Here is a 23155-nt window from a genome sequence, read left to right as displayed (position 1 = left end):
ACACATCATCGCAACAGGAAGCCGCTTTGCCTGTCTTCATACAAAAATCTAGGACAATAAACTCCCCCACACAACCCATCAATGCACGCCCCGTCTCAGAACCCATGCTTCCCCACCTCCGCCTCCGACCACCGCCATAGCTCCTCCGCCAACTTCTCATCCCCAGCATATTCACTCCCCTTACTCAACTTCCCCACGGGCACATAATACGCCCCATTCCTAACCTCCTCCTTCCCCGCCACCGCCGCCCAAAGCTGGTTCTTGGCGCCCTCCTGCACCGTCCCCATGACAAAGCTCCCGAGCAGCCCAACCCCCCAGCGAACAAGCGTGTTAGTCTCCTCGTTCGGCTTATACAGCTCCGTGAGTATGACGCCCGGATGCACCGCCACCGACGTGATCTGGGGATATCTCCTCGCCAGCTCCCGCGTAAAAAGGATGTTGGCCAGCTTGCTCTGCCCATAGCGCCGCCACGTCGACCACCCCTCCAAGCTCGCCTGGTCCCACACAATACCGCTGGACGGCGCCATGGCGTGCCCCGCGGAGCTGACATTCACGACGCGCACGTCGGCGCCGGGCTGCTCGGCCGTCCGCTGCAGCGTCGGCAGCAGCAGCGCGGTCAGCAGGAAGTGGCCGACGTGGTTGGTGGCGAACTGGATTTCGTGGCCCTGCGGGGTGAGGGCGAAGGGCGCGGCCATTATGCCGGCGTTGTTGATGAGCATGTCGAGGCGCGAGGAGCGGGCGGTGAAGGTTGCGGCGGCGGCGGCGATGGAGGCGAAGGAGGTTAGGTCGAGGGGGAGGTGGGTGATGCGCGCGTTGGGCAGGGTGGACTTGATGCTGGCGATTGCGGAGGCGGCTTTGGAGGCGCTGCGGGCGGCGAGGTAGATGGCGCTGGGGTTGTGGGCTGCGAGTTGGTGGATCGTTTCACGGCCCAGGCCTGTGTTGCCTGCGTTTGAGGGTTAACGGTTGTCGCTCGGCTCAGAGAGAAGATGGCGCCTTGTGTTAAGGACGAGTAATCCCATACCTCCTGTAACCAAAATTACCTTCCCCGAGAGATCGGGTATATCCTTCGCCGGCTCAAAGGTATTGCCGCCGAACCACGCCATTATGTATGTGTACACGTCTACTGCGAAATGAGGGAGTAATCCGAAAACTATCAGGACGACTTCGAAGACCTCCGATATGATCGATGGCTGGTTGAAGATAGAGCTTTGTTTGCGGGTTCGTCTGTCTTTCTGATGTGATTGCTTCAATGGAGTCTGAAAGGCTTGCGAAGAGACAGCTACCACCATGATATACTTTTAGCAAGCCAGAGAGTACTCCGACAGAGGTCCTTTTACGGACGTATAGTTTACAATTAAAAACAACGGACAGGATATCGCCTCTTCGGGCGTTGAAGCAGTTACGTGGTATTCCAAATTCCGCAATCTTGATCTGAAAAAAAAAACCGCGTGATGCAACAACGAAATCCCAAATGCTGCTTAGAGACCAAAAATCGGCATAGAACCGTATATTACCTTCAGGCTCTCATACGGCCCTACTGGCTGAAGAAAGATGATGGCATTGGGGGAGCCCCCCGTATCGGCCTGTCATTGATCCGGCCAAATCACGTGCGCCATATCCGACAGGACATCGCACACTGAATTATTCGCTTGACGCGGCCAAGCCCACGACGACGACAGCGACGATAACACCACCCACCGAACACACAGGTACCGCACCAAAACCGCCACCATGCGTACCTACGACGACACATTCAGCGGCCAGAGGATCTACCCGGGCAAGGTTCGTCTTGCACCCTCCCAGCCTCCGAGACTAGCGCCAACTGCGGGCATTCGAGAAGGACAATATCACATATTGGGGAATGGAGGCGTGCGTGGAAGGACTGTGAGGGCTAACATCATGGCTTTGCGATATTCAGGGCAAGCTCTACGTCCGCGGCGACAGCAAGATCTTCAGATTCCAGAATGGCAAGACCGAATCCCTGTTCCTCCAGCGCAAGAACCCGCGTCGGATTGCGTGGACGGTGCTGTTCCGGAGGCAGCACAGGAAGGGTATCTCTGAGGTCAGTCGGCCTGTTTCGTTTCGCAGGAATTGTTCTTGGGGGTGGAGGTAGACCGGGAGGGGAAAACGTTATGAAGTCGCAGTGCCTGGGATAAAGCGCGAAGCCATGGAACAAGAACAGGCAGCGTGCTGCTCCCCGCCACCGGCGTAGCTAGAGCGTCTCAGACCTGCGAACCAGACAACGATCAGGGCTGACCTCATCCACAACAACAGGAAGTAGCCAAGAAGCGCACCCGCCGCACCGTCAAGCACCAGCGCGCCATCGTCGGCGCCTCCCTCGACGTGATCAAGGAGCGCCGAAACATGCGGCCCGAGGCCCGCGCCGCCGCCCGCCAGGCAGCCATCAAGGAGGGCAAGGAGAAGAAGACGGCGTCGGAGAGCAAGAAGAAGCTCGAGAAGGCCAAGGGCGCGGCCGGCGCGGCACGGGGCCAGGTGCAGAAGATCGTGGGCAAGCAGGGCGCGAAGGGCGCGGCGCCGAAGGTGCAGGCGAAGACTCGTTGAGAGGAGAATCGGGGGCTGGCGTGGGGTTTCATGTTACTGGCATAATGGTCACTGCGAGCTGAGGCAACATGCTCGTTGCGGCCAGATAGGGTCGGCTGTTCAGGCAATGCATTGCTTCTTCCAGTGCTTTGTCGTACCTGTGTCAACTTCCGCCGGTAATCCATATCAGAAGCTTAGCCGCGACGCTGACCAGTTGTAAGTCCACCAGGCTATTCAAATCAACAAGCATACTTATGCTCGCCTGAGCGGTCTCTGGCACGGTGTCTATGTCTGAGCATCTCTGGCCTTCAACTTGGCAGTATCGAGACCAATCCTCCGCACTTTGACATAGAGTATCCTATTTCCAGACAGAACATTCTAAGCCCTTGAGATCTAATGACCTCACCTCACTCAAACAACATCATCGGGAGGGACCAATCTTTTATAATGACCAACTTTTTATCTGCGCCATTACGCTACGAGAAGACCGTAAGCCTCAACCCGTTACATGCAACTTCCTATGCTAGCAAACCATCGAAAAGACGACCTTACCATGATCAAAAGTCGTAATCATTCCCGTACTCTGCAGATGGTAGAGCCGGGTGCTACGACCACCTTTCACGCATCCGGTATGCCAGTGTGAAATGCAAAACGCAAGATGCAAGATGCCCCCCTTAAGAAATCCAACCACGACGGATAACCCAACATCAGCCTGCCCATCCAACAACCAACCGCCCACCAACCGGTACCCGGGATGGATACCCCATAGCCGTATCTCCCCTCTATTCTTTTGCACAAGCCCCCAGAAACCCGAAGCCTCATCCAACAACCCAACGTTCCCACCCAGCCCATGTCCCCAACCCCATTTCAAACCTACGTACCACCCCCCAGAACCTCAGCAACAGCCCTCTTCCGATCCTCCTCCTCGATGAGCAACCCACGCGCCTTGAACACGTCCTCCACGATCTCGACCACCTTCTTGAAGCTGCTGGCCGCGCCTTTGGTCTGCGTGAGGCGCGCGAGGCAGAGTTGGGCGCGGCGGCCGTGCTCGAGGACCACGTAGAGCTCGGCGACGAAGGTTACGGGTTTGATTCTGAGGTCTGGGAGGTGGGGAAGTCAGCGGGTGTTTTGAGCATGAGAGGAAGGGGAGCCGGGTAGAGGCGAGGAAGGAAGGGGACACGACTCCGGGAAGAGGCTGGAGAACGGCAAAGGAGCCAAGGATTAAGAAAGAAAAAGAGAATGAGAGCGGTGGGAGATAGATGCGGAGCAAGCACCACAGCAAAAACAAAAACCACAACTCACGATTCGCCTTGTCAACACTGGCGTGCACGACATTCGTCTTCCGATCAAACGTCACGTCCTTGACTCCAAACCTCTTCCAGTCCCTCAGCAGCCGCACCAGCTCCGTGCGCGCGCGCCCGCGTCCGACCTGGAAACACAAGACCCTGCTCGCCGGCTTGATGTGCAGGAAGCGCGAGAGCCAGTTCTGGGCTTCGATGCGGCGGGCGCCGGTGGACGGGTCGTCGGATTCCGCGAGGTCGAAGCCGGAGGTCAGGGAGGAGGTGGAGCAGTTGGTCGGTGCTAGAGGAAAGGGGGCGTGAGTATTGAGAGCAGCGGAAGGAGTTGGGTTAGTGGTTAAGATGGGTTACTTACATCCCAGTTCCAATTTGTTGGATATGTAGTCGTTCTTCTCCGTGCCCTTTTTTCCAAACATCTTCCCGAACAGCGAACCCTTCTTCTCGGTCTTCTCTGCCTCTGCAGGATGGATCGGAAATTCGCTGCTGGCTGTGCTCGTTCGGTTAGAGGATTGGCTGCTCTGTTGGACCAGCACGGGCGGCTGCTGCTTGTTCGTGCGGTCGGGTGAGATGCGCCATGGTTCTGGGATCCTTGACTTTGGATCGTCCTTCTCCTCGGGGTTGCTTGTCTTCCGCCTGAACCAGCTGCGCTTCTTGCTAGCGGGGCCTTCCTTGTTTGAATTGTTCTGGTTCGCGTTCTCCTTGTTGGCTGCTGCAGCGGACGCGGTAGAGAAATCCTGGCTCGCCCTGTACGAATTCCGTGCGTTAGCAGAGACAGAGCCTAAGGCAGTAACAATATTTCTGCGCGGCTGCCGATTGCCGTCTTGACCGGCCTGTGGGATGGTGTTTTCTGCACTGCGCTTCCGAATGTTGAGGGGTGCTATGGGCGTAGGAGATGACGGGTCCACTAAGCGAATAGTATTGTGATCAACGTACTTGCTAGCAGGTTGAGCCGGCCGCCTGCTGAACGGTTCAGTGACGGCCCTGTGGCCCCTGTTTTTCTCCTTCGGCAGCAGGCTCTCGTCAGCGTCCGAGAACTTGCCGTCTTCCTCGATCGGAGGTAGGTGGCTCGGATAGCGCAAGTGCTCTGCGTGAGACGCAGACGTAATGCGGTGCTTGTCAGCTACCGAGAACTTGCCGGCAGGACGCAAAAGGTTGTCCAGCTGTGAGATCATGCCCTCCAGAGTCTCACCACCCTCTTCCGCATATCGGATTGCAAGTCGCTCTCGAGTCTGCGCGAGCTCTCGCTGAGCGTAAGTGTTGGGCGAATCGACAGGCAATGGTGGGAGAGGCCGATTCTGATCGGCGGGTCGCAGAAGCTTGTTGGCTGCATACGGCGACGGACCCACTGAGGAAGGAGGTGTATCGCAGTCCGAGTATGGTGTAGGCCTGTCAGTGACAGATGTTCGAGCACTAGAGTCAACCGACGATCGGTTGAAAGCTTCCTCACAGAATTTTTCGAGCTCTGTGCTTGCCTTACGTGCCTCATGTTCTAGGACACGGTTTTCTGTCGGGTGCTTTCGTGGGCGGATGCCTAGCGTAATCGCTTGTGCAGTTTCCTTCTGCTTTCGAGAGCGAACGATACCTTTCGGCTGGGTAATTGGGCTTGAGGCTTCGCCTGGACGCACAATGGTCAGGTCACACTTGGAAATGTGTTGGTGCTTCAGTTGTTCCGGCGTATCTTGCGTGGCGTCGAAGTCCAGACGTGACGTGAGAGCGCTGGCGGTCGAGCTACGACGTAGATGAGAGAAGCTCACACCGCGCTTGTGCGGACCGCTGATGATTATGGGCGGGCTGCTCGGATACATAGAGCTTGCCAACGAGCTGCGGGACATTGAGCTGCGCGTTATTCCCGAGTAATGCTTTGTCGATCGCCTCGTCGATCCAGGAGTACCGGAGAGAGTAGAGTTCCGCTGGCTGTTCGCTCTCAAGGCCTCGACTCTTAGCGAACCCGGTTTTATCGTGGCAGATTTGCGCTTCCTAGCACCACTTAAAGATCCCCGGTGGACAGTAACATTCATGTAGCCCTTCTTGGGCGCCAAACTAGGCTCCCTAGAAGCTCTGAAAGGGTCATAGCTCGCGCCGGATGGGAACAGCTCATGTAAGTTGTGTCGTGACTGCAAGTGTTCGTCGTTCAAGATGGAGAAGGCAGATTTTGATCGCTGGTGTGTGCCCGTGGGTAGCGGAGGCGGGTCCTCCTCGCCAGGCATTGGCTTCGCATGATGATGGTCGCTTGCCGAATAGCCTACGCCGCCCGGATTTCCCGCAAAGTTCTCCAAGTGTTCGTCCCGATGCTTCATGAGCGCAGTGTAGAAGTATTTCTCATGATTCGCTTCATTGCTTGTCAGTTTCTGGATCAGCGCCTCCTCTTTCTCGCTATGCCATAAGGTGCGCATGTTTCTTAGAACTTCTCGATCGATCTCCTCCTTCTTCAGTATCCTCCAGTCCTGGATGCGCGGCCTTGGCCCAATCCAGTGCTCTTTTCTTGACTGCTCTGCATTGTAACCGAACTCTGCATTGTACTTGTTCAAGAAAGGGTGGTCCCATATGGCCTCGATGCTGATGCGCCGCTTCGGATCCGGCATCAAGATGTTGTAAATCATGTCCTGCGCCTCTCTGCTAATATCGTCCGGCATTGCGTAGTCCGCTACTGCAATTGCTGCGAACAGTCTGCGAAGGTGTTGTGCGTCGCCAGGAAAATTGAAGGGAGGAGTTCCGGTCAGCATTACGTAGAGAATGACACCGCAGCTCCAGACATCCGCTTGACCGCCATCGTATGCGCCGGCCCTGAGGACTTCTGGCGCCGCGTAATGGGGACTACCACAAGGAGTGCTGAGGTACCGGCCTTCGGGCTGAAGAGCCGCCATGCCGAAATCGACGAGCTTGATTTCCATCGTTCTGCGGTCCAAGAGAATGTTCTCGGGCTTCAGGTCACGATGATGGATGTGGATTCTGTGGCAGTAGAGCAGCGCTGCAATGATCTGGCGGAAGAGGTAGACGACCTCCATCTCGTTGAGACTTCCGTTCTCTGCGATGTACCCAAACAGTTCGCCGCCCTCCACATACTCCATAATCAAGTAGCTGTGAGGAAAGTGTTAGCATGCGCTACGCATCTGGCGGGTATTACTGACAGTTCGTTTCGGTTCTCCCACACATCGTACAGGCGGACGATATTCTTGTGCTCGAGCAGCTTCATGATTACTATCTCCCTCTCGAGTCCGAATGGTATAACCCTGCCCTTGGCGATTAAACCTGGGTCATGCTCCGCACTCTTTACCAAGTCGGCGAGGCTCTGAGCCCGGACAGTCTCTGCCATTGCCTTGGATATAATCTTCGCAGCTGCCCATTGGCCCGTAACCGTGTGTCTTACGAGTCGGACTCTGGAACATCCCCCCGCCCCGACAGTCATCCCCAGCTGCCATGGGCCTATATTTCTCTTACGCCGCCTGCCGGTGTCCGACGCGTTGGTTGATGCATTAGAGATGGCCGAGTCTCGTTTGGTGTCCCGCTGCTCATTGTCGATGATGTTGGATAGACGCTTGTTGACCGGCGACACTGTGGGATTGCGGACTGTGAGTGTGCCATTGGCCGCAGGCACGATCGACTCATTACGGGGTGGGAGGCCCGGTGACGGTGAGAGAGACTGTCCTTTCACGTGACTTCGGACTGGGGTTGAGGTGTTTGCTCTGGATGTCGCGTCACCAAGCGGTGTTCGACGCGAAGGTGGGCGTTCATGGGCATTACGTCGGTCCATGACAGTAGGAAGACTGCTTGCAGCGGATCACTACTGCCAGTCGACGTGCTGACGAAGACTGTTGGCGGTGGAATCAGAGCACTTGCAAATAATTACTGCCCGTGAGCGACGCTGATACGTATAGCGGTGAGTGCAATATGGCGTGGTTGCTGCTGATTATTCGTGCATTGGCGGCGATCAGGTGTGCGAAGACCTAGTTCGTGGGGACAAGGATTGGAGCAAGGCAGCGTTCGATATGTCTTGCAGGCGAAGTTCGAGGAAATGGACTGAGATGATAGATGAACGAGAGGACGGTCTTGCGAAGCAGTGCTGCTCCGTGGCCAAAAGACTTTGTTAAAAAGCGCAGCAGCACGTTTTGCAGAAGGAGTGTCGGGGGGACTGTGGAGAGAGCGTGGGAGGGATCGGGTGGTCGTTGCCCAGGCTTGAGCTTATCGTAGAAGGGAATTGCTTGGAAAGAGCGAACGAAGAGATCGCGAACGAAGAGATGATACACAATTCGAGAAGCGGCGGACCAATTGAAGGAAGAAGAGTCGGACGGAACTGTACTTGCTCTCACTGCATCTCTGCGGTCTGGAGTGGTCACTGAGAATGGGGCTAGCGCTGGTTGTGGGATATTGTTTGTATGTGTTGTGCCAAGATTGGAATTCAATGGAATGCGTCGCCAGGTGGGCATCAATGGAATGGTGCTGCATATCATCATCTCTTCGCCATCAAACGAGTGCTAAAAACAAGGATGAAATGATCATGAAGCTTGCTACCTATGCACCAAGGGCTCTAGCAGTTTCCCATGATTCCGTTGCATTTGCTATTGCTCCATGGTTCAAGAGCTTGTAGGGACCACTTTGCATCTGCCGTCCTGGGAGACTTTAGGATTCCATCAGCAACACGAGTCTCCAGAGGCAGAATACGGGCACAGCCAGGGAAGCAGATGTCGGGTTACAGAGCACCAGGCTTTCGGCTTGAAGAGCGCGAGGTTGCGAAGCCGGAACGCAGCTTGTCAACAGAGATTAGAGGGGCGTGGTAGATGCGTCAGCACAATACATGGACTGACTTTCACAAGGACGAAGAGGGCAGCGCGCAGGCTAAGGGGGGTGATAGAAAGACCCAGTAAAGCGCTGCGTGGTGTTGGATGACATCCCTGCAACGCCTTCAACCTCATCACGTGCTCATCTCCAAGCAAGGGTATGTGCTGGCCGGACGCTTGCATGCCCCGGAGAAGCCACTTCCAACGTCTACGGGGTTCCGACAACCATGAGATTGCGAGAGAGGTTGCCTGAGGTCTCTCAGAGTGATGTTACCGAACCGTCGTAGCATGCCGAAACCGCATGGCGCATATCGAGACCCTTGCGGGTGTAATCACGTGAGTGATATCAGCTCTGCTATCGACTGAGCAGGCAGGCAGGCGATAGCTCGGTGACCAATGTGGCATGAGGTATGTTCATGTTGAGTTATCTCCTATAACACTTTTCCCCTCCGTCTTTTAGCGATAGGACCGCAAGACAACCATGGCGACAACAACCTGCAAGGAAAGTCCACGGCCGGTGGAACCAGCAAAAAAGGCCGGTAAGAACATGGCTGACAACCATCCAGCCCCTAGGAGACCCGTGAGAAGCCTTAGGAAAAGCGCAAACCCCGACTAAACAGCAACGACAAAGAGGTATCCGCACGTCCATTTCGACGATCAAAACCACCCGATATAACCCCCATCAGACTCCAGTTCCATATCCGAGGCCGCGAGCAGCTGCAAAGCCTTAGTTCCATCGCTAACATATCCACAACAAAACATAAATCATTAGCGGCAGAAATCTCTCCGGAGAGAAAAAATGTATGAGTAATACAAAGCTTCTACAGCGAAGCAAGAATGAAATTGACGGAGGAGGGTGCGAAGTGCAACTAATGCGCTGCAATTGTGGGCTTGGACTCAGCGTCGCTGACCACGGTGCCCTTCGACTCGGTCGGGGAAACAGAGCCGTCCAGTTTCTCAGCCTCAGCAGCGGCTGCTGCAGCTTTGCCGCAACCTTTGACAAGAATGTGACGCTGTCGATTCGTTAGTTCCATTCGCCAGACTGTTGCTAACGTTTCATCAATCACTGACCTTAAGCGCGTCCTTTCTTGAGAAACTCTTGTCGCAGTGACCGCAGGGGAAAGGCTTGACCGCAAGATGTATCCTCTTATGCCTCTTCAGATCGTGATTACGGTTGAAGCTCTGTGGACATTGGTCGCACTTGAACGGCCGATCGTTGGGAGGCGTTTGTTGCACTGGGTGATGTCCACCATACATGTGACCCATGTTTGCAGCGTGACCGCTGTTGAAGCCAGGCATCATGCCATGTGGCATACCGCCGACTAGGGCTAGCTGACCGTTCGGGTTGTTCATATTCGACAAAACTGGGCCAGGATGTCCAGAGTAGCCGCCAAATGGTCGCTGGTAAGGATGAGGGGAAGCCGAGGGCTGAGATTGCATCGATGGAACCGAGCCAGACGGATTCGGTGGGGACATTCTCATGGGTCCTCCGGCGCTCAAGGGGCTTTGCTGAGTAGGAGAGGGGCCGGTGGAATAAGGGAAGTGGGATTGCTGAGGTGTTGTCGATGGTTGGGAGCTATAGTAAGTTGGAGTTGGAGGAGGTCGGTGGAAGGATTCGTGCGCATGAATAGGAGATGGTTGCGTGGCCGAGGTCGTTGCCGCTGAATTTTGAGCATTCATCATATTGTTCATGGCCTGCTGCTGGGCTGACATCGTAGGCAGAGAAGACGGAGCCGACATCGCACCGGACGCGGGAAATGGAGGTAAGTTCAGTTCGTATGGTGGTGGAGGCAAGCCTTTTCATTGTCAGTCTAACTTTTCTCATCCATCTCTCAGTGTCAGTGTCAAAGTCAAGACGAACCTCGTGAGGACATATATTGTTGAGGTGCAGATCCGGAGTGGAATCCGTACGGTGTGTGCCCTGACGGGTTTGGCGGCGACCATACGTAGCCGTTAGGCGTATATGGTGGAATATTTTGCGTTGAGTTGGAGCTGGTGGTGGTAACTCCCGAGACTGGACTCAGGCCATCTCCTGGCAGATTGCTTGGAGGCGTCAAGAGATTGCCGACGCTTGCAACTGAGCAAGGTATTGCGGACGGTTGGCTAGCACTGATTGTTGCAAAGGGCTGATACTTATGCAGGCTTGATAGTTGAGGTGGTGGCAGCTCGAAGTTAGGCAGATTGGACGCGTTCGGTCTCCTCGTCGCAAAGCTGGGAGGAGCACCCAAGGAATCCGGCCCAGGATGCATATGGGTCGGATGAGCGACTGCGGCAGCCACGTTGGCGGTTAATTCCTCTGTATGGCCTGTTGGCCGATCCGAATCAGGGTATGGAGGAGTAGGAAAAGGCGTCCTGTGAAAAGTCGCCAGCTGAGAAGTCTGGACGCTTGCAACAGGCCACGACCGGCCAGAATATATCTGAGAATAATCCACAAAGGGCAGAACGCTTTATCGTGATGATAAAGCGATGATCAGAGACAAGAGCAAGTGCTTCTCTTAAGTCAGAGCAGGCTCGAGCGACAAGAAGCGGCGAGAGGCGACTAAGGGACCATCCGCGTTCTGAAACTGGCAGCTTGAACAGAGCGATACTAAAAAAGCGTCTTCCCGGATAGTCGTCTATCACCAATCTGGAGTTCGAGGCTTGCAAAGTGGAGGTGGTAGAGACGTCGCTACTCGATTACTGCGCCGACTTGGAGAATGGTGATACCAACAGATGCAGGCAAATCCAGAAGTCTTCTAGAAAGCTTTAGGCTACGCAAGTAATCAGTGGATGCTGACAAGTTCGAGTCGGAGCAAGAGGGCGTACAATGAGTGCAAGACCGGCCGAGGGTGGCACAGCGGTCCCAGTCGATACAACAAGAGTTTGAGAGAACCCGGAAAGCTGGTCGTGCAGATGCTGTGCGACAACGAAGTCGTACAAGCGGTGCAATATCTGATATCTGGTAAAGAGAACGGATGTTGATACACGGCCGTGCAGAGAAAGAAATCCGTCGATCACCACGCTTAAGGCGCCGTCCCGGGAGATGGTCGTTGTTGCGTGCTAGGCGCCCAGCGAAAGGACAGTCAGTTACAATCGGCCAACGACAACGATGCGATGGAATCCGCGCGTGAGAGAGCGGCAGTGAGGCAGTGAGGCAGTGAGCACGAGCGCGTACTCGGTGACAGCCTCGGACGCTGTCGAGGGGTGTTGTTGGGTGGTGAAGGGTGCGGAGTGGGCTGGCAGATGGCGATCCCTTGTTAAGCTCAGGTGCCTGGGCGCGCCCAGGATGCGGATGGCGGACTCGAAGGCTGGATTGACACACGCAGCGGCTTTGTCGTGCTTTGTGAGTGGGGACGGTGGCCCCTTCCCGTATATGTACGCCAGACGTCGGAGCCGGGGTAGACAGCTCGCGTGGCTGACTGGCTGCTGCTTAGGGGTATCACCAGGCGATAGGGTTCCCGTCGGGGCTTTCAAGGATCTGGATCGGACGGCTGGACGGAGCCAGAGAGTGAGCCAGAGTGAGGGTGCTCAGGTGAAAGTCAATATGAGGAGACGGACCAGTTCGCGGCCCTACAGCCTTGCACGCAAGCGGAAAAGGTTGGCGAGCACGCGTCAGAAGAAGCAAAGCGAGTGTTGCAAAGCCCGCACGGAGCACCAGGCAGAGAAGGTCGAAGGAGAGAGACGCCGTTCTTGCAGCTCAACTCAATTCACTCACCATAACGCTAAATCACAGCGCGAGGGTCGGCAGAGGTGAGCAGAGACGACAGCAATGCACGAACTGCGGACTGCCGGGGTTAAAGCCGCCGAGCGAGTCTTTTCTCGAGACCCTGCGCGTTGGGACCCCGACGCCCATTGGCGGGACGGCTTGAGCACTCGCTAGACTAGGCCGGGGGTGGGTATCAAAGGGTGTGTGCGTGGGCGTGCACGCTCAGCGATCTCTATTTCAAATCCGGCAGCGATGTGCCTCCTGCGTACGACGGGCCAATGTTCGTCGCTGTTAGCTGTTCAAGGCTTCGCAGAGGACAGTGCGGCTCCTGACCCAAGCTCATGGGGCACGGAAGCCATTTTCTTTGATGCTCCCTTGGCGCGACAGAGCTAAGATCCATGGACGCGAGAGAGCACGGCTTACTTCGGGGTCTAGCGCGAGTTGCTTTGTTCACTCGACCACGATCCAGACCCCCAGACCCCCTTCGCTTCTGGGACAAAGCTGCTGCTGCTGCTTGTGACAAGTCGCTGCGATAATCCTCCCCCTTCGTCTTGCCGACCCTCCACCGAGCCCTGGCATCGCGGCAGCTTCACCGACGGCCGGCTGATGAGGTCCTTGCTAGCAGCACGCATCAGTATTCTATACTAGCACCGGAATTGCATCATCCTCTCCCGGGTACCTACTTTCTGGTAAATGTCATTTGAAGACGGCTCGATGTGAGTTTATCAGTCAGCGCAAAATTTCCAATAATACTCGGCCGGCTAGCCCTATTGGGCTTAGCCTTGCCGCTTTCATTGGCCGATATGCTTCCCAATCAGGGAGAGGTCTTACTTTTCGGTTCTCCGCTGGAGTTGCCTCGTCGTATGGATCGAGTAAGCACCGCATGGCCTGCTATCATATGGGCAATTGATTCCAATCGCTTTCAGGTTACGGACCTGAAAGCATGACCAGCCCTTTGATCTGATCTCACGCCGTGCTCCGACCGCAACGTGGAACAAGAGGCGGACACCGAACTGCTTGAAGCAACAGCTCTGCCGAAGCGTCCGCGGGAGGCTTCCCCAACCACGTGGTCACTGCAGACGGAACTTCGATCTCTCGTTTTGTGATCCGCCGAAGTGTCCTGCACAGACAAGGCACAGCGCAATATCAATGGCCGGCCGCAGGCACGAGGCGCCCCCGACCCCGTGATGGTGCGCTATTGAATGGGCGGGAGACCGCGAGGCGGCATGTCGGCAGCCATGTCCATCAAACTTCCTCAAATTACCGAAGGCCTGGTTTGGCGGGCTGGCGCTGGGGAAGACAGCCACGCCGATCCACACAAGCGCCTCGCAGCCAGCCCTGGTAAGCCAGCTCAAGCCTGCAGCAAGCCCTGCAAGGAGCATGCGTGGGCTTTCCCGCGAAACCGGAGCTTATGCGCGTGTCAAAACCCTCCCTGAGGCATGCACGCTCCGTTCGAGCGCGCGCATGCCTGTGTCGCTCAGATCTGACCCCGAAGGCGACCGACTACCAGGACGCCGTCCGGCGCTCCACCGAGCGGCTTCTTGCCGCTATGGCGTCTCAACGTAGAACCCACCTACCACAAGCTTCGTCACTCTGTTTCCCAATGCCATTCATAAGAAAAGCTTGAAGTGACGTCTTCTCGTAGCCGACTGAAACAGAGATTCTCTCGAGTCGTACAATCCCGTAGCCTCATGCCCATACCGTCCCAAGCTGCATGTTCCAGGAGCCCTAGCCTCGTGTAGCCGCAGTAGCTGGGATTAACATCCACATCCTGGCCGGGAGCACCAATGGAAAGCGCAGGTAGGCGAGTACAGGTGGGGATCGTCCGAGTATCGTGAGGGCTTTCTGTTCCTTCCTAGCTGCCTGCTGCCTCGTCGCCTAACGCTTTGATTTGCTTCAGCCGTCTAGCGCCGTCCGTTTCGCATCCAACCTCCTGATTTGCACGCTGCTGAGGCATCTGCAAAAAGATCTGTCCTCCCTCCCTTCAATTCTCAGATACCCGCGCTCTGCACTACCGCCCTCCATGCTCAGCTAACTTATCCCTGCACAGTTATGCAGGCTACCCCGCCGTCAACCAGCCATCTTGCGACATCGAACTGGATATGTAAATTCAACGACGAGTCACAAAGAAATGCTAATCTACAACATTTGAGCGTGTCCCCTTCAAAACAACGCACATTAGCTCGCGGCGCCTAGCGCTCGCGCGCAAGAGCACCCTGGCGCACATCGGGAACTCCGAGAACGCAAGCCACCAACGTGCCGGCTCGACTGGTCCGAGTTCTATCGTCCATGCACACGGATCGTTGCGGTGTTCTGAGACACGTCGAGCCTTTTTGTATCCAGGGGAATCACCCACCTGGCACGGCGACTGGCATTCCACCACGACCCCGTGCCCTCCACAATGGATCGGGAGAACTACGATTACCGGACCGAACATCCGCCAGACCCGACGTATCGGCTCATGCAGCCCGAGCTGGTCGGGTTGATATTCTTCCTATCAAACTGTCAAGGTGAGCGGCTTGCTGCTTCTCTGGCTGCCACGCGGATTCCAGTAGCATGGCCTGGCGGACAGCGACATGACACGCTAACCATAGCCCACTGCGAAGTTTATGTTCGTAACGACATCGAGTTGGGTGTGGGTACTCTAACCGTCATGGCCTGTCGTCGATAAATATACTCGACCCCATACGCAGCCTTTGTGCGTTGCGAGAATAGTCACGTCTCCCGTCCTGCAGGGACAAGTGTCTCCTTAGGAACGCAAGGCTGCATATCCGTACAATGCATCATCCTTGCTCGTCTTAGTTTGTCTCATTAAACTTAAGTCAGTAACAGGCGAGCTGCTCGAGCATATTTTGCTTGGAGAATCTCTGCATTGATCGTGCATATCAGTGACGAAGCTCGTGCACCTTTCTACGGCTGAAGGATTACCGCCAAGTCTCGCTGCGAGTATTCCGTGTCTCCAGCGCTAAATATCTTTCTGCGCAGAACTTCCAGCTGAACATTTAAGCGAATCAAGCCTGGTCATCCTCTATCTCGCGAGTTTCAATCCTCAGCCGAGCAGCAAAGTATCCGACGTAAACCTCTGCCATCCGCCCATCCCCCAACATTCTTACCATACTGCACTCTCGGAACTTCTCTACCACCTAGCGTCTGGAAAGCCTCCAACCACACCCTACTCCTATCTCATGCTAGTGACTGTTACGCACTATGATACTTGCGTTCCCCTCGAGCAAGCCCTAAACTACAGCGCCGCCAATACTCGGCAGCCCGGGTACCTGACGATTGACAAGCGCCACTCAAGGTTAACAAGCTTCACTCAGGATTGACGAGCTCCACTCAGCCCGGCCAACGCTACGCCGCTCTTCAATGAGGCGAGTATCGAGCACCAGCCGGATGAGGTACAATCGATAGACGGAAGCGCCGGCCATGCGCCTCACGACGGGATTGAATGCATCGGTTAGGAGAAGGCCGGCAAGTGTGCTGTTGGCGTGAAACTTCAGCCTTGCCGGTATCGGTATTGGGCTACTGCGGGTGATGTCCCCTGGCGATTGGAGTGATGATGATCTGGGTTTTAGAACTGCGCGTACTTGCATGTGTCACTGTCAATGCTCTGCATCTTGGTCCAGAATCTTAAGAGGCATACGCACTATCGAATTCATAGCTGCACATAAGTAGCCTTGTCACTAAAGTACGATGATCCTGCCTCGCCGTTGCCTCGCTTCCGCACGAGGCTGAGGTCGAAACAAAGAAATGAGGCAATAGAATGACATCCTCGATTCTGGTTCCAGTGGCAGTAGTACACCAAACCCAGGGTCGCAAAGCTGATCGGGATCCTGAACAGCAAGTGACTCCATTCCCCAGAGCACCACCAAAACAGCGCCTGGGATTCCACGACGTATACTACGGCTTGATCGCTCGCTCTCTGATTAGTTGTTCGGTTATCTTGGGCAGGAGGATAGCAGCACCAGAGTATAACGGAATATTTGCAGACAAGATGAAGTAGCTGCTATGGAGCAGCCATAACATTTCCTAACCGTATCTAGTTCCCCAGAGCATTTAGATACCAGCGTGGGACGGGTATCTCGTTTCCATCTCTAGAATGCATGAATCAAAACGCTTTCCCCCGATGTATCGCGCCGCAGTAGCAGCCCCAAATGCAACCAAGAACCCAGCATCAGAAAGGGCATCTCTTCTCACTCGCCAGAAAATGCCATCCAGAATGAGCAGCGCCAGTATTCCGCTCAACTGTGGACGCGCCAGGTACGTCGAAGAGACCAGCGTCAAGAGGTGTGTTTTATATCCCTCTTGTGGAAAGCGTGGTCGTAGATGGTCGTCCCCAATGTGCTGCTCCGTGGTGGCAGCGCCAAATATACCCAGATACAAGCATGAAGAAGGGGACCTCTTCCCCCTCTCCAGCAAGTGTGCTCGAGAGTGTTCACCTCCACTAAGCTGCTCCGCCCCTGGAGCGCCAAGTGCTGGTGGAGTAACATTCCATGCTTTTATCTCAAAGCGCCGTGAAATCCATAGTCCCGGAAAAGCAGAAGGGTTTGAGACGTAAAGCAAGTCGTAAGTATGTCGAAAAAGCAGAAAAAGATGCGACCGTAACAACGCTTTTATAGGATGTGCATTGCAGAGGGTGGTTGTATCTTTGGTGAGGTGTAGATGGTCTTTGTGTTGAATCGTTCTTCATCGAGGACTTCTTTCGTCGTCGGCGAAGATAGTGATGCTAGTCTTGACCCTGTGAAGAGCGTGGGCTACTTGTATGCGCTTGCCTCGGATGGCGACGGACATAACCTTGATTGAGGCATCGATGGACTCTGCGAACTTAGAGAGAATGTCCATGTCGCGATCTATGGTTACGATGATAATCTCGTGAGGTCGATTGTCGAGACAGCTTCGGAGGGTGTGCTCGAGGCATTTGGTGTCCTTCCCGCAGATCGTTGGGGCTTCCCTCGACTGCAATCATTCGGCCTCCTTGCAGGGCTATGTATGGCATCTTTCTTTCTGTTCTTCTTGTCTGTGATGATGTTGGAAAGACGTGGTAGAGGTCTTTCTCCTCGCTCTTCTCCTCGTGATGATGTAGTGGTGAGACCACTGGCTTCCTATTAGTCCCGTTAGCACTACTCGGTAACTCCTCCGATGAGAAGGGATCATAAGAGAGACCCTACCACTTAGACACCTTTCACTCTTCGAGAACGCGTCGTCTATTCCTTGCCGCCCTCAGTGCGACGGGCCCGCGTCCTCGCGATCTTCTTACGGCCCCTGCCGCCATCAACCTCCTCCTCAGTCTCTTCATGGTCTTCACCCTGGCTGCGCTTCCGCTTGGCCACTGGGCCAGCAGGCTCCTGTGCCGAGGGCATCGGAAAGAATGATGCAACCGCTGCAGTCGGCTGCCTCATCTTCGCCATCTTCCTCCGGCCTCTATGGCTCTCAGCCTCCTCCTCCGTCTCATCATCCTCGTTACCGCGACTCCGTTTCCGCTTGCTTACCAGGCCGGTAGACTCTCGTGCCGGAGGCATCGGTAGGAAATCCGCAGTCGCCGCAGTGGGCGGTCTCGTCTTCGCGAGCTTCCTTCGCCCCTGCTGGGCCCGGTTGCCCTCGTTGTCCGCCTCATCTTCATCTTCATGACGGCGCTTGGTGCCGGCAGTAGCGAAGGAGCCCATCTTCGGTAGGCGCGGTGAGGACTTTGGAGCCGGGTTTCGCTCCAGAGCGGGTGCCGCTGCCAGTGGAGCGGCAGGGCGGGGGGCCTGGTGAGTGCCCTCCTGGGCGTTGCGGCGGAGGCGGGCGGCGACGGCGCTTACTTTTGCTCATGACTTGACGAGGTGATTCGTGGTCCCGTCGTCGGATGCGGTTGTAGCGCCGTCGTCGGAAGGGGAGCGGTTTTCTTCCTCGTTTTCTGAAGCGTCGGAGCGTGGAGTCGCTTCAGGTTCAGATTCTGCAGCTGGACGCTCTTTGAGGTACTGACGCTTAATGTGCTGGAGAGCGACGCAGCGCTTGCAAAAGAAGCCATCTAGGAGAGGTGTTATTAAATTGGGAACATGAAGAGAGCTATAGGACATTGAGCGAGAGAGGGAAAACTTACCGAATTGCTTGCTCATTTGAACGTAGATGCATGGCACGCCGTCCTCACCACGCGTACAGGTCTTTTTGCACTCCCTGCAGGTCTTGAGTCGACCGCAATAGCAAACCGTGTGGTGAGCGGGTCTCATCTTCGAGACTAGCTTCGGTGGAGGAGAAAGGCCTTTGGTTGCGGAGTGGTCTTTGCTCGTGGAGAGGTTTCGACTGGCGGAAAGATCTTGAGCTGTAGATATATTCTTCAATCCAGCAGGTCCCTCGTTTGTAGAGTGATCTTCTTCAATACTAGGATAAATCTTAGTAGAAGACCAATCTTGAATGTCAGAACGATCTCTAGCCGCCCGCATCTGCGACAGCCTAGCCAGCGGCGATTCTGTCGGCGATGGTGCGCGAGCAGGTGACGGAGTGGGTGACACGACCGGTGTGGTCTCCGTCTCGACTTGACGGAGTGCTTCACTCGCCAGGTACCCCTCGTAGTTGGGACGGTTCATGCGGCGCACGTTACCCTGACCTTGGTGGTCCCTGAAGTAGATTCGCCCAGCCCGATCGATGCTGGGCAGGTTTGGTGCATACGGATCTGCTAGTCTCAAGGGCGACGGAGCAGGCAACACTGGAGCTGGCAATCCATGTGGAGGGTAGGACTGAGCAGGCACTCCATGAGCAGGCACATCTTCGTGCACGTGGTCAGGTTGCTGGGGAGAGGGATCATCATAGTCTTCATCGATGATTGTTGCCCGAAGAGCTGGTTCGAAGAATGGTGGTCCAGCCTGAGGAGAGGATGGTGCCATGATTGGAGGCTGGGGTGACTCGTTGACTTTTAGGATGTAATGTTGTGGACTCGTTGGGTGCGGAGAATTGTTGCGAAGAAAGTTGGGGCGGTACTGGTTCTGTTGCTCGAACTCGCTGTTGATCAGTGTTACAGCTGCACTGTTTAGTGCGAGTGAGGGATCGAGCAGAGGAGATCCTTGGAGTCCGTCTTGAAGAATGATAGTCGAGGCTCCAGACCAGTTGGCAAGCTGTTCCTCTTGGTCTTCGAAGATCGGGAAGGGTGCGGCTTCCGGGGTTGAGTGAACAGCAGGCTGTTCGTTTTCCTTGTTCGCACTTGGCGAAATTTCTCCAAAGCCGGAGCGCGGGAGCGCTGTCAGATGGTCCTGTACACTGTTGGGGTGAGGTTGTGTGAGGTCGGCAGTAACGTGCCTAGCTGCTGCTTCCTCCAATAACACCGCCTGCTCCCTAGCCAGCCTATCGTATTCTGGCTGATTCCTCTCATAAAGCTCATCAGCGAATGAATGAAGAGCTGGCAAGGCGTGTAACACGGGACGAGGGACAGGTCTGGGGCGTTGCAGTCTCTCCAGGGTGTCCTTAGCGGAGCGGATCATCCATCCCAGATGGTTGGAGATCGCATGTGCTCCGTCTGAGATATCCTGGCGATGGCGGGATGATACACCGTCCATTGCGCCGAGAAAGAGCAAATCTAAACTGTTCGAGTGTCTTAGTGGAGGGAGAGGGCCAGCGGATAGTGTTGGAAGTGGCTGATGACTGTTTGGGATGATATCGAGTTGTTGGTCTTTGATGGCTATGGATTTTAAGCCGAATCAGGATTGGACAACGCTTGTTGGACAGACGGTGAGCGCAGATAACTTTAGTTGATGGAACCGGGTCTCCTCTTGAAGGCAGTCGCTGCGGATGAATGAAGAGGTTGTATGACAGAGAAAGTTGGGGGTGATGAAGAGTTGGTTATGAAGAGAGGTAGGGTTGAGATTGCGGATGGACGAGAGCCGCGTTATGGTCAAGAACGTGACAGAGGGCTAGCGCGATGCAGACGCGGTAGACGCGGAGCAAACACAGCTGTGAGTGGGTGTAGGATGGACGTGACATGATAATTCACAAAGGGCGCAGGACTTGGACAAAGCCTCCCTCACTAGCAAATAAAGCCATTGTTCAGGCGGCTATGTGACAGACACCGAGGATGACCACTATCAGGGCCGAGAATGTGCCTTTACACGCTGCTCGTTGCATTCCGGGTTGCATCGCAGGGCCGTATACGGCGGTATATGTGTTGACTCGTTGTTCTATACCGTGGTAGCCTCGAAACGGGGTGCGACGACAATGGAGGAAGTATAGTGAGCAAAGCCGCAGGTCCGCGCAGCTCATACTCTTCAAAGAACTCCATGACCGCAACTTATAGGCGCTAGGATGTCCGCTTGATCGTGGAAGCATTTCCTGGGTGGCCTGACACTCAAGAAACAATCACTGATACGTTCGCTGTTTGAATCAGGATCCGATGCCGGTACACTTTTCTCGCTTATATCTACACTCAAAACCCTGTAAAACTGTCAGCACGCTCACCCAAAGAGGATTTCTCAGGAACCTCAACTCACCAGCCTCAGTATTCCCCGCGCCCATACTCTTACTCCCACTACTCCCGCTCTGGATCGCGCCCAAAATGCCATCAATATACGGCGCACCGCTCCACTTCTGATGCGTCAGAACATCGCAGCCGAGCTCCTTCTCCCTCTTCTGCACCAACTCCACATACGCCAGCATGCCCTGGTCCTTAAACGCCTTACTCAACTCATTCGTGATCGTCGCCGTGCTATGCACTCCCGCCAGCGAAATAAGCTGCAGCACAAACCCTTCCTTCCCGAGGTCCCAGATGAAGCTCTTCAGGCTCTCGGGCGAGAAGCCGTGGCCCATCCAGTTGAAGCTCGGGGAGAGGTTGTATACGAGTTTCTTGCCTGGCAGCTTCGCGCGGATTTCGGCGGCGAATCCGGCTGCTTTCTGCACACTCGGGTCCGCCGTCTCGAGCCAGAGGAGGTCGGCGTAGGGCCCGAAGGCGATGGCGCGCTTGGTGGCCGCGGCGATGCCGGCCCGGTAGTGATAGTAGCCTTCGCGGGTGCGAGGGATGTCGCACGACCAAACGACGGGGGATTTGGTATGTTGGGCGGAGAGCTGGCGGCGCTTGGTAAGGGAGAGGTTGGGGTTCTCCTTTATGGCTGAGAGGTAGGGGTCCGGGAAGCCGCCTTCGGATTCGAGGTGCTTGACGACGGCTAGAGAACATGGTCAGATTGGACACTACATCCCGATTCAGGGGATGGATGGAGTCAGACTGACCCTCATCAAAGGTAACAAGCTTATGCTTCTTGACCCACTCCGCCTCAAACTTATCGATCTGCGCCCCCGGCGCCCCATCCAGCTCCATCGCCTGCAGCGTCTCCGCCAACGGGTCCGTCTCCTCCGTCACGCCAAGGATGAACTCATGGTCCCGCACATCGACAGCACTACTCAGCAACTTGCCGCTCTCCGAGTCCGTCCTCGCAATGACCAGGTTCTCGCAGCCCATGAGATCCCACTGGAAGCGCGCAGCCACAAGCCTATTGATATGCTCGCCTGTCGGCACCAGCACTTTCCCAGCAAGATGCCCGCACTTCTTCCCGCCGTGCAGCTGGTCCTCGAAATGCACGGCCGCGGCCCCGTTCTCGGCGAACAGTTTCGCGAGCTTCAACACCGCGCTTAGGCCTCCATGGCCCGTGTCGCCGTCGGCGATGATCGGTCGCATGTAGTCTACATAAGGCGTGCTTTTGCGCTCCTCCGCGCTCATCTTGCGCCGGTTATCCCAGTTCTTGCGGTCGTGCATCTGCTGCGCTTTGAATAGGCGCTGGACCTGGTTCGGGACGGTGTTGTAGGGGTAGTCGCCGAAGTCGGGGGAGACTTCGTTCGTGGTTGTTAGGACGGAGGAGCAGGCCCAGCCGGAGATGTAGAGGACCTGCTGGTTGGGGGCTTGTTGTGTCATCTGGACGGGGTCGATGGCGCCCACTGTCGTCGGCGAAGAGCAACAATCAGCTTCCGCCAATGCTAACTGGGGGTTTGGGGGGCAGTGGCTGACTGGTATGTACGGGCTCCCCCTTCGCAGCCTTCTCCTCGAACAAATTGAACAGCTTCCGCGCCATCAGCGAGCTGGGATAGGTATGCTGCATCGCTCCTCGCTTGCTGACGACATCTTCGGCCGAGTATGGCCGCTTGATGCCCTTATATCTAGGCGAGGCCCACCAGTCTTTTACCTGCTGTACCTGCGCGTCGAAGAGCGCATCTTCCGCCTCGCCGGCTTTGGAGGCTTCGGGGAGGAGTTGGTATGCGTCTGCGGGGAGGGCGGAGGACACGGGAGGATCTACCGGCGGGAGAGCTGAGCTGGACATGCGGTACACCGTCGTCGAGAAGGGGCGGAGGAGGGTTTGAGGCGCTTTGGTTTTAAATGTGCGGCTCTGCCGTGCTGCAGATCGTGATATTGTCCGTAGCATTGCGTATACCGTCGTGGCCCTCCTCTTACAACGACTCGGAGTTGACACTAGAAAGGCCAACAGGCCGTATACAGGCTCGATGAGATGCTCAACTCTTTCTTCTGAGCAGAGTAATGCTTAGCAATACTTTACGTCTGCCGTCCGATCTCCTCGGTGATGTCTCGGGGACTGAACAGGTCTTTCTTTCCAGTCTGGACTTCTGTATGCTTGACACGCTGCTGCCCGTACATACAATAGCCTAATCGTCAAAACACGATTACAGAAATATTTTCACACCGAACGTCGTCCATGACTCTCTTTCATCAAGCCCCGAAGTCGGTGGACTCGGCAGAGCCGGGTAAAGGCACGCAGGCACATCCGCCCGCCATTCCGTCAGCGCAGGGATTGCGGGCCGAGGTCTTCGCTGAGAGCTTCCATCCCGCCGCACAGCTCTTGCGTAGTCCGCTGCACACAAGTATTTCCAGCCAATTCCCCAGTGTTTGT

At 55.6% G+C, this 23155-nt stretch overlaps 6 protein-coding genes across 6 annotated transcripts; 1 reads left to right on the top strand and 5 right to left on the bottom strand.

The window, feature by feature from the left end:
• Window positions 1–95: 95 nt before the first annotated feature.
• Window positions 96–1103, bottom strand: W97_05508 (uncharacterized protein; the record flags this gene model as incomplete). The annotated part of the gene is made up of 2 exons (XM_007783538.1): window positions 96–943; window positions 1022–1103. 2 exons carry the CDS (start codon window positions 1101–1103, stop codon window positions 96–98), a joined length of 930 nt encoding a protein of 309 aa, XP_007781728.1.
• A 628-nt stretch (window positions 1104–1731) lies between these two features.
• W97_05507 (60S ribosomal protein L24) lies at window positions 1732–2562 on the top strand (the record flags this gene model as incomplete). Its single annotated transcript, XM_007783537.1, has 3 exons — window positions 1732–1782; window positions 1919–2062; window positions 2275–2562. The coding sequence occupies 3 exons, from the start codon at window positions 1732–1734 to the stop codon at window positions 2560–2562; spliced, it is 483 nt and encodes a 160-aa protein (XP_007781727.1).
• An 852-nt stretch (window positions 2563–3414) lies between these two features.
• W97_05506 (CAMK/CAMKL/GIN4 protein kinase) lies at window positions 3415–7590 on the bottom strand (the record flags this gene model as incomplete). Its single annotated transcript, XM_007783536.1, has 5 exons — window positions 3415–3641; window positions 3844–4122; window positions 4195–4573; window positions 4631–6917; window positions 6968–7590. The coding sequence occupies 5 exons, from the start codon at window positions 7588–7590 to the stop codon at window positions 3415–3417; spliced, it is 3795 nt and encodes a 1264-aa protein (XP_007781726.1).
• A 1893-nt stretch (window positions 7591–9483) lies between these two features.
• W97_05505 (uncharacterized protein) lies at window positions 9484–10863 on the bottom strand (the record flags this gene model as incomplete). Its single annotated transcript, XM_007783535.1, has 3 exons — window positions 9484–9627; window positions 9686–10410; window positions 10476–10863. The coding sequence occupies 3 exons, from the start codon at window positions 10861–10863 to the stop codon at window positions 9484–9486; spliced, it is 1257 nt and encodes a 418-aa protein (XP_007781725.1).
• A 6640-nt stretch (window positions 10864–17503) lies between these two features.
• On the bottom strand, window positions 17504–17962 carry W97_05504 (uncharacterized protein; the record flags this gene model as incomplete). The annotated part of the gene is made up of 1 exon (XM_007783534.1): window positions 17504–17962. The coding sequence occupies one exon, from the start codon at window positions 17960–17962 to the stop codon at window positions 17504–17506; it is 459 nt and encodes a 152-aa protein (XP_007781724.1).
• Window positions 17963–18106: 144 nt separating this feature from the next.
• Window positions 18107–22672, bottom strand: W97_05503 (uncharacterized protein; the record flags this gene model as incomplete). Its single annotated transcript, XM_007783533.1, has 5 exons — window positions 18107–18309; window positions 18382–19950; window positions 20756–21424; window positions 21489–22190; window positions 22261–22672. 5 exons carry the CDS (start codon window positions 22670–22672, stop codon window positions 18107–18109), a joined length of 3555 nt encoding a protein of 1184 aa, XP_007781723.1.
• Window positions 22673–23155: the final 483 nt, after the last annotated feature.

This window comes from Coniosporium apollinis (genome assembly GCF_000281105.1).
Source record: "Coniosporium apollinis CBS 100218 chromosome Unknown supercont1.27, whole genome shotgun sequence".
Classification (NCBI taxonomy): Eukaryota; Fungi; Ascomycota; class Dothideomycetes; genus Coniosporium; species Coniosporium apollinis.
The sequence above is the reverse complement of the archived record's forward strand: the minus strand, read 5'-3'. Positions and strand labels throughout refer to the sequence as shown.